The sequence below is a fragment of the Saimiri boliviensis genome, chromosome 11, assembly GCF_048565385.1.
Source record: "Saimiri boliviensis isolate mSaiBol1 chromosome 11, mSaiBol1.pri, whole genome shotgun sequence".
Lineage (NCBI taxonomy): Eukaryota > Metazoa > Chordata > Mammalia > Primates > Cebidae > Saimiri > Saimiri boliviensis.
The window spans coordinates 27,928,578-27,943,780 of record NC_133459.1 but is presented as its reverse complement, the minus strand read 5'-3'; the positions used below and the strand labels follow the sequence as shown (position 1 = coordinate 27,943,780).

General features: G+C 47.5%; 1 protein-coding gene across 5 annotated transcripts in view; it reads left to right on the top strand.

Moving 5' to 3' along the window:
* MECR (mitochondrial trans-2-enoyl-CoA reductase) overlaps positions 1 to 15,203 on the top strand; it is a 72,517-nt gene that overhangs the window by 9,342 nt on the left and 47,972 nt on the right. For 4 of the 5 annotated variants that reach the window (XR_012512364.1, XM_010348176.2, XM_039474242.2 and 1 more), the window contains 2 exons: positions 6,135 to 6,232; positions 6,685 to 6,816. Coding sequence is in view for 4 of the 5 variants with exons in the window: in XM_010348176.2 (XP_010346478.1) it covers positions 6,135 to 6,232; positions 6,685 to 6,816 (230 nt within the window). In the remaining variant the exon portion in view is untranslated. Of the gene's footprint in view, positions 1 to 879; positions 986 to 6,134; positions 6,233 to 6,684; positions 6,817 to 15,203 lie in introns of all 5 variants that reach the window. The other variant, XM_074380412.1, reaches the window with a different exon arrangement.

Below are 15,203 nucleotides of genomic sequence, written 5' to 3'. Positions count from 1 at the left end.
CAGTGAAATCGCCCAGAATAAGTTTTTCGACTCTCCTAGACTCCTCCCATACAGCCGACTCACAGTTCTGTATGTCTAGCCTAAGCCCTCTCTGTTCTGTATGCATACTGCAGGTCACCTGTGTCCCCTCTCCAAATCTACTCTTCCTTCCTCCCTAGCTCAGCAGTCAGTTGTCTAAGCCAAAGGTCTTGGAGCCATCAAAGACTTCCCTTCCCTCCCGCCACATGGAATTGGTCACCAAGTGACATCAGTGTCGCTTATTTAAGAGATTTTATGTTATCCAGTCCTCCTCTCCGTTCTCCTGGCTCTTACACAGACCATACCTGTTGCCTGGCCTACTCTCGGGTCAGATTCTTGGTCATTCCCTCCGGCAGGAAAACCTTTTGTCTTCTCATTCCACCCTGTAAATGCCTGTTTATCCTTCAAACCAAACCACGTTATCATTTCTTCCAAAGACCCTTTTCGAATCTATTTTCTTCCTCCCACCAGGCTCGACACTGGCAGCCAACTTTAGCACCACGAGCCTCCCTCTGTTACAGCTCTTCTCCCAGTGTTTCCACTGCTGGGTTCCCAGTCCATCAAGGCCCTGGGAAGGGGATTTTTTTTTTTTTTCCTGAGCCAGGGTCTCCTGTTGCCCAGGCTAGAGCGCAGTGGTCATTCACAGGTGTGCTGATGGTACACTGTAGCCTTGAACTCCTGAGCACAAGCAACCCTTTTTCCTCAGCCTCCCAAGTAGCTGCGACCGCGGGTGCATGCTACCATGCCCACCTTTATTCGTCGTGAAACCCCTTGGCACAGTATCTCACACTTCGACTGTCAATAAATATTTGTTGAATTACGTTTACTTGAATTTTCCAAAAAGGTGCCGTCTTCCTTTCAATGACTCAGTGACTGTTCTCAGAGATATAACCAGGGAACTGTTTCAAAAGTTTCCTTGGATGTTTCTACAGCTGATAACCGCTGTCGTTTTCTCAGCATCTACTGTGTAGGTACTACTGTAAATGCTTTACATACATTAACTCATTGAATCCTATGAACTGGGTTCTTGTGTTATCCCATTTTACAGAGGAATATTCTGAGGTTTATCTAACTGATAGATAACCAAGGTCTGATTCAAACCCAGGGCTGCCTGCTTCACTCCAGATTCGTGCTCTCCCCATCATTTACGAACTGAGATCTACCTGTATTCTCATCTTGACCACGGTCATCTAGGTTTTTAAGAAGTACAGTCCCAATGCACATTTGATGTGTAGTGTATGCCTAGACTGAATTCTCTTAAGGATAAACTCCATTTCTATTTGAGCCCATCTTTCATGGGTATTTTCCTAAACAGCCTAGAACCAGGATGGGCAAATACAAATAGCTAAGTTCCTTTGGCTTGGGCCCTGCCCCTGATTTCCTAAATGACTGGCACTTTTTTTTCCCCCGCCCAGGCTGGAGTACAGTGGTCTGATCTCAGCTTACTGCAACCTCTGCCTTTCATGTTCAAGCAATTCTTTTTTCCTGAGCCAGGGTCTCATGGCTGCCTCAGCCTCCCAAGTAGCTGGGACTGCAGGTGCACACCACCACACCCAGCTGATTTTTATGTTTTTTTTAATAGAGACACGGTTTCACCATGTTGGCCAGGCTGGTTTTTAACTCCTGACCTCAGGTGATCCACATGCCTTGGCCTCCCGAAGTGCTGGGATTACAGGCGTGAGCCACCATGCCCGGCCATGACTGGCCCTTACGCCACATTTTCTCACTAGAGAGAAGAGTTTGATCCCAGACATGTGCTCAACAGTGAGTTAAGACTAATAGTTCTCTGCCCTCTAGGAGCTCACAGTCTAACAAGGAGACAGCATATACACACACACATTCTGACTACAAAACTAATTGATTCGTAAAAACAGCTCCAAACTCAGAGTCTGAAAGACCTGAATCCAAATCTAAATTTGTATCTGCAGTTCCAAAATTCTGGAAGCTGACAGTTTTTTGTTTTGTTTTGTTTTTTGAGACGGAGTCTTGCTCTGTCACCAGGCTGGAGTGCATGGTGCAATCTTGGCTCACTGCAACCTCTACCTCCCAGGTTCAAGCGATTCTCCTGCCTCAGCCTCCCGAGTAGCTGGAATTACAGGCATGCACCACCACACCCAGCTAAGTTTTGTATTTTTAGTAGAGATGGGGTTTCACTATGTTGGCCAGGGTGTGGTCTCGATCTTGACCTTCTGATCCACCCAACTCAGTCTCCCAAAGTGCCAGGATTACAGGCATGAGCCACTGTGCCTGGCCAGTTTTTTTTCTGTAACTCATGTGAAGGAAACCTGATCTAACATGAGATTTTCATGTGGTCTTTATTCATCTGACTTAGCGTGAGTGTTTCTACATTTTCCTGCAGAAACATTCATGTGTCTGATCCCAGGGTGCTGCAACGGCCCCCACTGGGAGTGTAGATAATACGTGACTCCAAGAGTTTTGAAAAGGGATTGTGAATCTCTGTCTTGCCCCGATCAATTGACAAAAATATATGAAAAGACTTCACAAACTAAAAATTAGTAAACCGTGAGATAGTCTTAAATAACATGTTATGTAATTCCATACAATGGGAGCACCAAGCAAGTGATTTTTTTTTTTTTTTTCTGGACTGGATGAGGGTCGAAAGATATCTTAAGGGAAGTAAACTTTGAACTGGGCCTTGAAGGATGAGTTGAATTCCTCGCTTCATAGAGAAGCTGTGGAAAAGACATTCTGGGCTGTAAGAAAACTGTATGGAAAATGTGCAGAAAAAAATATCTTTAAACAGCTTGAGCACATGAACTTTGTCGAAAAACTCTGATTATCTGTGAAAATGCAGGAGAGAAGCACTGTGGATAATATAAAGAACAGCTAGTCCAAAATTCTTGCTTGGGCAGGATTTTTGTTTTGTTTTAGACAGAGTCTTGCTCTTGTCGCCCAGGCTGGAGTGCAATGGCACAATCTCGGTTCACTGCAACCTCCGCCTTCCAGATTCTCCTGCCTCAGCCTTCCAAGTAGCTGGGATTACAGGTGCACACCCAGCTAGTTTTTGTATTTCTGGTAGACATGAGGTTCCCCCATGTTGGCCAGGCTGGTCTCAAACTCCTGACCTAGTGATCTGCAGGATTTTTCTTTGGAATGCAGACTTAATACACAGGTCGAGAGTGAAACATCACTATCTGGGCTGATGCCTCCTTGCTTAGTCTGGTAGGAAGGCCGTGGTGCCCACCTGTCAGCACTCCCTCCATCTCCCCATAAGGCAACTGTAACCAGTCCCAGCCTGTGTTCATTTCACTGCCCTTACCAAGGGCTTCTCTAGATCATACTGCCAGGTTCAAATCAGGTCAGCCACTTGGTACTTTTAGTGGTTGTGAGCAAGTTATTTACCTCTTACAGCTTTTGTTCATGAGCTGTAAAAGCAGAACAATAGTATGAGAGCTATTGTAATAGGAAAGCTGGCAGTGTGGCTGACTAGTAAGCACTGAATAAACACCGTTTCTGTATTATTTCTGCCCCTGGTCATCAACTCCTTCCTAGTTAACAATTTTCTGTAGAGTTTATATATTGGTTTTTTGCAGCTGTTTCTCAGTCATGGTAAGACATGTCCTCCTTTATTTTGGTCATGATCCAGTATAGGGATTTCCAGTTTGGGTCCCCAGATCGTCAGGGGTTCTTGTAGGTGGTTGAGGGAATTTCCAAACTAATTTTAGGATGCTGATGTAGAGCAAAGTTAACGAGAGCACCAATTTTGAAATTATAAGCCCTGCCACTTAGCAGTTACCTTACCCAGTGTAAATTTCATAATGCCTAGGAGCCTCTGTTTCCTACTTGATAGCATGGGAATATTAATATTTTCCTCATAGAAGTGTTGCATCTTAGATCATGTTTTTAAAGGTCTTAGCACGAGACCTGGTGTATAATAAATACCTGTCTCCATTATTACTTAGTAAAAAACATTTCCTTTTTTTTTTTTTTTTTTTAATGGACTCTTACTCTGTCACCCAGGCTAGAGTGCAGTGGCACAATCTCAGCTGACTGCAGCCTCCACCTCCTGAGTTCAAGTGATTCTTCTGCCTCAGCCTCCTGAGCAGCTGGGACTAAAGGCACATGCTACCACACCTAGCTAAGTTTTGTATTTTCAGTAGACATGGGGTTTCACTATGTTGGCCAGGCTAGTCTCGACCTCCTAACCTCATGATCCACCTGCGTCAGCCTCCCAAAATGCTGAGATTACAGGTGTGAGCCACCACACCTGGCTATTACAAAGCATTTATTGAAAATCACACTTTTACTGCAAGATGAAGTGTCCAGTATAATTAAAAGATTGGATTTCTGCAGGAAGTAGGTAGAATTACATCAGCTTAGTTTGATGATACTGTTGCCTAATGCTAAGAACCTCTTGTTGGCAGTTATATGTGTCTTGGGTAAGTAAAAATGAATTATTAATAAATGCATTTGGGCAGAGGGACATGAAATCTTAGGAGTGTGGAGAAAGAAAGCAAGCAGTCTTTGGTGATAAAAAGTCAAAGGCCCCATGGGTCTAGTACACTGACCAGCACTGTCTGGTTGGCAGATCTCCTTTTTTTTTTTTTTTTTTTTTTGAGACAGAGTTTCGCTCTTGTTACCCAGGCTGGAGTGCAATGGCACAATCCCGGCTCACCGCAACCTCCGCCTCCTGGCTTCAGGCAATTCTCCTGCTGCAGCCTCCTGAGTAGCTGGGATTACAGGCACGCGCCACCATGCCCAGCTAATTTTTTGTATTTTTAGTAGAGACGGGGTTTCACCATGTTGACCAGGATGGTCTCGATCTCTTGACCTCGTGATCCACCCGCCTCAGCCTCCCAAAGTGCTGGGATTACAGGCTTGAGCCACCGCGCCCGGCCAGATCTCCTTTTGTAAAAAGTTTTTTGGAAATGACAAAAGTAACAGAAGGGCATTGTCACTTGGCCTCCCACAAAAGCCTTCTTGCAGGTTTTACTCATTAAGCAAAGTTTCAGTGGGATAAATATGCTTGGTGTCCAAGGCCCACCATGAGCACACTTAACATGAAAGAGGCTCCCAGAGGGGATCGAGTCCAAAACACCACCCCAACTTGTTTTACAAATGGAGAACCAGAGGCCTAGAGCAGAAAAGAAACTTGTCCATTGTTACCCGGGCATCTTACGGTGGAGCTTTACACCCTGGACCCTTAACCCTCCACCCAGCGTTGTTTCTGCAAGACAAGAATCCTCTTCCAGAAGGGGCATCACTCAGAGTGAATCACAGCCACCCAGGGAGTTCTTTGTGAACTACATAGGCCACCTCTCCATTACCCCCACACTCTGCAACTAACAGAAATATTTCCTCTCCCCTATGTATGTTAGGACCAAGAATAAAATCAAACAGGTGGAGGATATGTCAGCTAGCCTGGGATTTCCCAGATACTGCTGTTGGTAAGAACTACTTGGGGTGTCCTCATCTGGAGATTCTGGCTCAGTAGATCAGATGGACCTGATAATTTATATTCATAAACACAGCAGGTAACTCTTATAACCAAGGAAGTTTGGGGAAACACGGCGCGTGTAGGCCAGCAGAAGTTTCCTGTCCCAGAGTGGGCCATGGGGTTGAAAGACCACTGTGAATTTCCACTTTCAGTTAATGAGAGTCAACCTGTATCCTGTGTTGATTTTTTTTTTTTTTTTTTTTTTTTTTTTTGAGATGAAGTCTTGTTTTGTCCCCCACACTGGAGTGCAGTAATGTAAACTCAGCTCACTACAACCTCTGCCTCCCACATTCAAGTGATTCTCCTGCCTCAGCCTCCCGAGTAGCTGGGATTACCGGTGCCCACCACCATGCCCGGCTAATTTTTGTATTTTAGTAGAGATGGGGTTTCGCCATTGTTGGCCAGGCTGGTCTCAGGCACCTGACCCCAGATCCACCTGTCTCGGCCTCTCAGAGTGCTGGGATTACAGGCGTGAGCCACCATACCCAGCCTCCTGTGTTGATTTCTTATGGCACCTCTCTTTTATAACAGAACCGTTATTCCTGGGCACACATGGCAGCTCAGAAATCTTGCCTGACCTACTTTGGGGAGATGATTGGAGCGAAACGCCCAATCTAGCCTGGGTGACATGAACATCTCCCTTTGGCTTTGTGCTTAGACTGAAGAACCTGGAGCTAGCTGCTGTGGGAGGATCAGACGTCCTCGTGAAGATGCTGGCGGCCCCTATCAATCCATCTGACATAAATATGATCCAAGGTAACCTTGGTTTCTGTGGCTTATGTTAATTGGCTTTTTTGCTCAGCTGCCACCTCGTTTTCATTCCTCCTCAGGTGTGGGTGTGAAATGCCTGTGATTAGCTGCAGCTGTTCTCCAGATGAGCCGTCTGCAGGCTGTGTCAGCCCTGTCTGGCCTCCCTTTTCTGGAATGTGAGGCTTTTTTGAGAAGATTGCAGTGGGGAGTAAAGCAAGCATTGTGAAGTGCCAGCGACATGCTGATCTCATTTTGTGTGTTATCTGATCTTCATAATAACCATGAACACCAAAGAATGTTGTCCCCCTATACAGACGAGCAAGCTAAGGCTCAGAGGTTGGTTATGCAGACAGTCCAAAGCAGATCCCAGATGAGGCATAGGATGGCCTGGACTCAAGTCCATGCTCTTTCACTGCCCAGACATCACTGGTTGACCTTTTCATGCTCTTCTCCCTCAGGAAACTACGGCCTCCTTCCCGAACTGCCTGCTGTTGGAGGGAACGAAGGTGTTGCCCAGGTGGTAGCGGTGGGCAGCAGTGTGACCAGGCTGAAGCCAGGAGACTGGGTGATTCCTGCAACTGCTGGTTTGGGTGAGTTTTTCCAGGTGTCAGCCGCCTTTTTGCTCTTTTCACCAACTGTAGACATCCACTTGGCTCAGTGTCTCTGAGTAATGCAGGGTTTATTATTATGTCCATATACCTGCCTCCAGCAGGGGTGGAAGCTAAAGGAGAAAAGAATTCTGTTTGTTTGCTCTGGAGGTGATGCACATGTGTTCTTATCTCCTCTGGCCCACGTTGATTATAGCTAATTCTCAGAATCCCTAAATCCCTGCTGCATGGTGCAACAGAGAATACAGTTAGATATCTGGTCCCTGCCCTCCAGGAGACTCATATCTAACCAAAGAAATATTTAAACCTGGACCCAATAATAAAGGGAGTGCTGAAGTTCACAGGAAACAGAAGGCATATCCGGCTCCTCTCTGTGTGCATGTGTGTGTGTGAGGGAAGCAGTCTTGGGGAAGGATCAGAAAAGTCCTCATAGAGAAGGCTTCATTGGACTGGACCTTTGAAGGATGAATTTTGTTTTGTTTTGTGGGGGGTTTTTGTTATTTTGTTTGAGACCGAGTCTTACTGTCGCCCAGGCTGGAGTGCAGTGGTGTGATCTAAGCTCACTGCATCCTCCACCTCCTGGGTTCCAGCAATTCTCATGCCTCAGCCTCCTGAGTACCTGGGATTACAGACATGAGCCACCACGCCCAGCTAATTTTTATATATTTAATAGAGACAGAGTTTTACTGTTGGCCAGGCTGGTCTTGAACTCCTGACCTCAGCTGATCCACCCACCTCAGCCTCCCAAAGTGCTGGGATTATAGGCATGAGCCACCACATCCAGCCTTGTTTTGTTTTTTGTTTTGTTTTTTTTTTTTTTTGAGACAAAGTCTCACTCTGTCGCCCAAGATCTCAGCTCACTGCAACCTCCGCTTCTTGGGTTCAAGCAATTCTCCTGCCTCAACTTCCCAAGTAGCTAGGATTACAGGTGCACACTACCACACCTGACTAATTTTTGTATTTTTAGTAGAGAAGGAGTTTCATCTTGTTGGCCAGGCTGGTCTCGAACTCCTGACCTCAGGTGACCCACCCACCTTAGCCTCCCAAAGTGCTGGTATTACAGGCATGAGCCACTGCCCAGCCTGAATTTTGTTTATACATAGAGATGAGCCAAAAGTCATTTCATGTGGAGGTGTAAGGAGTCATAGCTGAGTTTTGTTTTTTAGCATTTAACCATTTTTGAGGCACATCTGTTATACCCAAAGATCCTCACAGCAGCTACAAGAGGAAAGCAGGGCAGGTATTACCACCCATCAGACATAAACTGAAGCGTGAAAAGTAAAGCCCTGGCCAAAGTCGAACAGCAAGGTGAGAGTGCCCACAAGATTCTTTCTCCTGGGTTCCCACTACACGTACCAGTGTTAGGATCTTCCGGGTTGCAGCTTACATAGTCCCAGCTCAAACTTGCTTTAAAAAAAAGAAGTTGGCTGGGCGTGGTGTCTCACACCTATAATCCCAGCACTTTGAGAGGCCGAGGCGGGTGGATCACCTGAGGTCAGGAGTTGAGACTAGCCTGGCCAACATGGTAAAACCATCTCTACTAAAAATACAAAAATTAGCCAGGTGTGGTGGCATGCACCTGTAGTCCCAGCTACTCAGGAGACTGAGGCAGGAGAATTCCTTGAAGTCAGGAGGCGGAAGTTGCAGTGAGCTGAGATCATGCCACTACCCTCCAGCCTGGGCAACAGAGCGAGACTCCATCTCAAAAAAAAAAAAAAAAAGAAGTAGTTAAGGTTGGGCACGGTGGCTCATACCTGTAATCCCAGCACTTTGGGAGGCCAAGGCAGGCAGATCACCTGAGGTCAGGACTTTGAGACCAGGCTGGCCAACATGGTGAAACCCTGTCTGTGCTAAAAATACAAAAATTCGCCAGGCATGGTGGCACACACCTGTAGTCCCAGCTACTCGGGAGGCTGAGGCAAGAGTATCACTTGAACCCAGGAGGAGGTTGCAGTGATCATACCACTGTACTCCAAACTGGGCAACAGAGTGAGACTCCATCTCAAAAAAAAGAGACGAAGTTAATTGATTGGTGGAACTGTTTTTTTTTTTTTTTTTTTTTTTTTTTTTTTTTTTTTTTTTTTTTTGAGATGGAGTTTCGCTCTTGTTACCCAGACTGGAGTGCAACGGCGCGATCTTGGCTCACTGCAACCTCCGCCTCCTGGGTTCAGGCAATTCTCCTACTTCACTCAGCCTCCTGAGTAGCTGGGATTACAGGCACGCGCCACCATGCCCAGCTAATTTTTTGTATTTTTAGTAGAGACGGAGTTTCACCATGTTGACCAGGATGGTCTCGATCTCTTGACCTCGTGATCCACCCGCCTCAGCCTCCCAAAGTGCTGGGATTACAGGCTTGAGCCACCGTGCCCGGCCTGATTTGTGGAACTGTTAAGTGTAACGGATTGAAAGCTTCGGGTTCAGTTGGATCCAAAAAGTGTCTCTCACTTGTCCTCAGGTGAGATCTCCCCACATATTGATATAATCAAAGCAACAAGTATTTACTGGCCACTCTTTGTGCCAGGCACTGCTCTAAGCACTTCGTGTATGTTAACTCAATTGTTCCCACAACGTGAGGTAGATACTCCATCATTCCCATTTTGCAGGTTATACAACAGGAAATGCAGAGGAAAACTGTAAACGGCCAAGCAATTTGTCCAAGGTCACCCAGCGAAAAATGATGGAGTTGGAATTCAGATCCACTCTCATAGATGGCCATTAGCAGCCTGAAGTTCATATCACCCTAAAAACAAGCAAATGAGCACATCTTCCACAGTCATTTCCCCCACAGCTATATCCATCCCCCAGAAGGGCCCTGAATGGGCCTTGCCCATCTCTGAAGCAGTCCCCTGGGGTGGGGCGGGGCCTTGTGGTTGTGAGCCCCAGAGATAAGGAAGGTGCACTTGTAGAAAGAAAAAGATACTAGACGGGGAAAAACAGTAACAGGAGTCACTACAAGCTCTTTGCTTTCTGAGCTCAGGGAGGCTGCCAAGAATGGCCCCACCATCTCCTGCACCCACCTAGTAGTGAAAGAGCTCAGCGGTTCGAGCAAATGGAGAGCTGCAAGGATTCACTGGATCCTAATGCCAGTGCTTTGGGGTAGCCCCTGTGCTGAGTGAAGGTCCTGTCAGGATGGCCAGATAGTTCCTGCCCTCAGAGTGCTCTTGGCTGGCAGTGGGAGGAGGCCCAGGAATGGAAAAACAACACTTAATACAATACAGTAGTACAAGAGCTATAATCACAGGATTGACACAAAGACAAGAGTCCTCTGTCTTGGAAAGCCTTAAGAAAAGCTGCCCAGAGAGCCGGGCGCGGTGGCTCAAGCCTGTAATCCCAGCACTTTGGGAGGCCGAGGCGGGTGGATCACGAGGTCGAGAGATCGAGACCATCCTGGTCAACATGGTGAAACCCCGTCTCTACTAAAAGTGCAAAAAATTAGCTGGGCATGGTGGCACGTGCCTGTAATCCCAGCTACTCAGGAGGCTGAGGCAGGAGAATTGCCTGAGCCCAGGAGGCGGAGGTTGCGGTGAGCCGAGATCGCGCCATTGCACTCCAGCCTGGGTAACAAGGGCGAAACTCCGTCTCAAAAAAAAAAAAGAAAAGCTGCCCAGAGAAGCGAAGCTCGAACTCCGTCTGAAAGGCCTGCTGGAGTGCAGCCAGTGGGGCTTCCCAGGCAGGGAGCAGAGCATGTGTGAACGGAAGTGATGAGAGAAGGCACAGCACCGGCAGAGAACTACAGGTAGCTCAGGTGGGAGTGGGAGAGAAGGGAGATGGAGCTGGAAAGGTAGTCTGGGGCTGGGTCACGGTGGGCCTGCATCTACAGTGCGAGGGATACCAACGGAGAGTTCAGAGGAATGATTTGCCAGGATTTGCGCAATACAGAGAATGGTCTGGAAACCATTCGTCTGGAAAGGCAGAGAGTGGAGGCAGAAAGCCACTGAGGAGATGGGCAGACAACTCAGGCTTCAGATAATGAAGGATCTGAACAAGACAGTGCCATAGGGCTGGAGAAGAGAGCGTGGAGTCGAGCTAATGTAACAGGACTTGGCAGTCCTTACAGTTTGGAGCAGAGAAGAATAAAGGGCATCTGCCAGGTATGTGGGTAATTATAGGTGTGCCGGTGTATGGGTAATTATACATGTGGCGGAGAGGGGGGTGCCCGGAACAGGGACTCCTCCCTGGAGAAAGGGTGATTTTTTTTTTTTTCTTTTGAGACAGAGTCTCGATCTGTTGCCCAGGTTGGCGCAATCTTGGCTCACTGCAGCCTCTGCCTCCCAGGTTCAAGCAGTTCTCCTGCCTCACCCTCCTAAGTGCTGGGATTACAGGCAGCCACCACCACACACAGTAATTTTTGTGTTTTTAGTAGAGATGGGGTTTCGTCATGTTGGCTAGGCTGGTGTCAGACTCCTGACCTCAGGTGATCTGCTCACCTCGGCCTTCCAAAGTACTGAGATTACAGGCGTGAGCCACCACACCCAGCCAAAAGGTGAGTCTTTTAACAAGGTGCCAGCCAGAGAGGATGAGGATTTAATAATTGTGAGGACTGCAATTAACTCAGTGTATTCAGTAAACATTTTGTGAGCACCTGCAGTATGCTGGACTCAAGGACGCAGCAGTGAACAGACATGGTCTTTCTTCTCGTGAAGACTGCCATTTAGTAAGAGTGGCAAGTGTTAAACATAGAAGTTCTCAGCTGGCCACAGCTTGGTCATTTTTCGTGGTTCTGAGCTGCCCAGATGCTGCCGAGCACAGCCAGCCTTTTCCCATGTGCAGCCAATCCCAGGGGAGACTAGACCAGATGGTGTGGATCCATCTTTGCCAACTGACTTTCTCCTTGGAAAATACGCAAAACCTTCCCGAGGAAGCACAGAGCAGTAGAAAGAGCAGTGGCTTGGGAATCAGGGGCAGGTTCTCTTTCCAGTACTCTATGGCCTGATGTAAGTCACAGCTACCTTGAGCCTCAGTTTTTAAATCTCGAAAATGGGACTAAGAGTCACTGCCTGGTGTGTCTCAGCAGACTCTTAGGCAACTCAACCAAGAATATATGTAGTGATCTTTGCAAATGCTAAATTTCTGTATGCATTAGATCAGGAGTTGGCAAACTTTTATCTTAAAGGGCCAAATAGTAAATATTTTTGGCTTTGTAGGCTATAACATGTTTGTGGCTACCCAACCCTAATATTGTAAACAGCCTAGATAATATGTGAACAAGTGAGGGAGCACGGCCGTGTTGCAGTAAAACTTTATTTACAGGACCGGGTGCGATGGCTCATGCCTGTAATCCCAGCATGGGAGGCCGAGGCGGGCAGATTGCTTGAGTCCAAGAGTTCAAGAACAGCTTGGGCAACTTGGTGAAAGTGTATCTCTACAAAAAAATTATCCAGGCGTGGTGACACACACCTGTAGTCCCAGCCGCTGGAGAGGTTGACATGGAAGGATAGCTTGGGGCCAGGAAGCAGAGGTTGCAGTAAGCTGAGATGGTGCCAGCGCACCCACACTCCAACCTGGGCAACAGAGCAAGGTTCTTATCTCAAAACAAGAAAACACTATTTACAAAAACAAGTGGTGAGCCAGATTTGGCCCCCAGGCCGCAGTCTGCTGACCCCCAAGTTAGATAATGGAGATGGTTAAGGGTCAGTTGCATGTGAGTGAGGACTTGGGAATCCTCAGAGCTAAGGTCTGGGAATTAGTATCATTAAAGAAAAATGAGGTGTGTTACACACCCACTGTGCACAGGACATTGTGATAGTCTGTACAAGTGTCATTTCGTTTAATCTTCACACTATGATGTAAGTGTTATTCCCTGCATGTCACAGATTAGGAAAATGGAAATTCAAAAAAAGTGAAGTGATCATTCAGAGTCACACAATAGTGAGTGGCAGAGCCTGGGTTTTTAAGCAGGTCTCTCCAACTTCAAGCCTCAGAGTTCTACTTGAAACCTGAAAGCCCTAGTCTCTGACCATGGGTGCTGCCCCGCTCCCACCCAGAGTCTCTTGAAAAAAGGATTAGGGACTCCTAAGCCCCGGAAATCCATATCAAGGGCTGGATTTCCATTGTCGTGCCATATGGGGAATTAGGAAAGACCCTGGATATCATACATGGAAAGCCCTGCACTAAGCATTTGTGTGGGGTAGAGTGCAGGAAATGTTAGCTGAGGTGAATGGGAACAATGACCTGAACACCAGTCTGGGGGAAGCCCACAGGATGCTGGGGTACTTCTGGATTCCACAGGGATCCTTCGCCTTTTCAGTCTTATTTTCTCAGCCATAGACCCACTCTAGGATTGATACAGCCTTTGATAAAAAGTGTTCCTGCCTCCCATCTCCAGTTCCTGGTCCCTAAAGCTCACATTGACATCCCCATTTCCTGTAGCACCATTAGTGATTACCCACGCTGCCCCCTGCTTCCCACAACTGACCCACATAGGACCAGGACACCATTAGAATCCCAGCAACTGAGGCCAGGTGCGGTGGCTCAAGCCTGTAATCCCAGCACTTTGGGAGGCTGAGGCGGGTGGATCACGAGGTCAAGAGATCGAGACCATCCTGGTCAACATGGTGAAACCCCGTCTCTACTAAAAATACAAAACATTAGCTGGGCATGGTGGCACGTGCCTGTAATTCCAGCTATCTGGAGGCTGAGGCAGGAGAATTGCCTGAACCCAGGAGGCGGAGGTTGCGGTGAGCTGAGATCGCGCCATTGCGCTCCAGCCTGGGTAACAAGAGCGAAACTCCGTCTCAAAAAAAAAAAAAGAATCCCAGCAACTGGATAGTGAGCAGGCACACCTGAGAGCTTTGGAAGCATAAGCCAAGGGCTGCGACCTGCCACAGTGGCCAGACACTGAGCCAACAAGGCTCCAGGTAATTTCCCTAAGGTGATATAGTGAGGACACAGTGGAACCGAGGCTGGAGTCTCTGCCTGACTCCTAGGCCTACCCTCTTCACCTCTTCATACAAGGTCCTGCCTGCGTGACTGCAGACCCTTCACCCAGTCCTCACCAAATCCTATTGATTGTATCTTTAAAACAGAACTGGAATCCATCTTCCTTATCCGCACTGCCAAAATCCCATCTAGGCAGCCATCATCTCACACCTCAACCCCCGCAAAGACCTCCCACTTCCATGCCTCCCCTTCCCACCCCACTGTCTTCACCCAGCAATAAAGTGATCTTAAAGCAGACATCAGATCATCTCAGCCTCCTCTTAAAGCTTGTTAGAGGCTTCTCCCTCACTCATTCACTAAAACAAGATCAGCCCTCCATACCACGGTGCCCAGGTCGTGTTTTTGTACCGCAGGTTGTAACCCATTCGAGAAATCAATCTAGTGAGTTGCAAATAGCACTTTTTTTTTTTTTGAAACGGAATCTCACTCTTGTTGCCCAGGCTGGAGTGCAATGGTGTGGTCTCCGCTCACTGCAACCTCCCCGTCCTGGGTTCAAGCGATTCTCCTGCCTCAGACTCCCAAGCAGCTGGGATTACAAGCATACACCAACACACCCAGCTAATTTTTTTTTTTTTTTAATTTTTATTTTTAAGACAGAGTCTTGCTCTGTCACCCAGGCTGGAGCACAATGGCACGGTCTTGGCTCACTGCAACCTCCGCCTCCCAGATCCAAATGATTCTCCTGACTTAGCCTCTCGAGAAGCTGGGACTACAGGTGCATGCCGCCACACCCAGCTAATTTTTGTGTTTTCAGTAGATACAGGCTTTCACTATGTTGGCCAGGCCAGTCTCAAACTCCTGACCTTGTGATCCATCCACCTCGGTCTCCCAAAGTGCTGGGAATATAGGCACGAGCCACCACACCCTGACACCTGGCTAATTTTTGTATTTTTAGTAGAGGTGGGAGTTTCTCTTTGTTGGTCAGGCTGGTCTGGAGCTCCTGACCTCAGGTGATCTGCCCACCTCAGCCTCCCAAAGTGCTGGGATTATGTGCATGAGCCACTGCTCCTGGCCAGCACTTTTTAAAATTAAAGTTGAGCACAAAAGAACAAAAAGTAGCAGAGTACCTCACACATAGTAAGGGTAAGTATTCTGTGAAACACAGGCTTGTATTACATTCATGTATGTATATGTACGAATTCACAGTGGAACCCATGATGACTGTGGGTCAGGATTCTGAAAGTTAACATCGCCTGCCCAGCCTCTGCCGCATCAGCTAGACCAGCATATCTCAGACTGCTCTTCCCATCACTCTCTGCCCTGCCATGCAGTTGTCCCGTCCCAGTCCTGTGTCTGTCCTGCTCCAGCATCTGCATTAGCTGCATCCCCTGCCTACAGTCTTCTTTGTGTGCTCTGAGTGGGTAGCACCTCTATCCTTTCACTCTTAGCCTGTCACCTCCCCAGAGAAGTATCCTTGACTTCCATTTGCT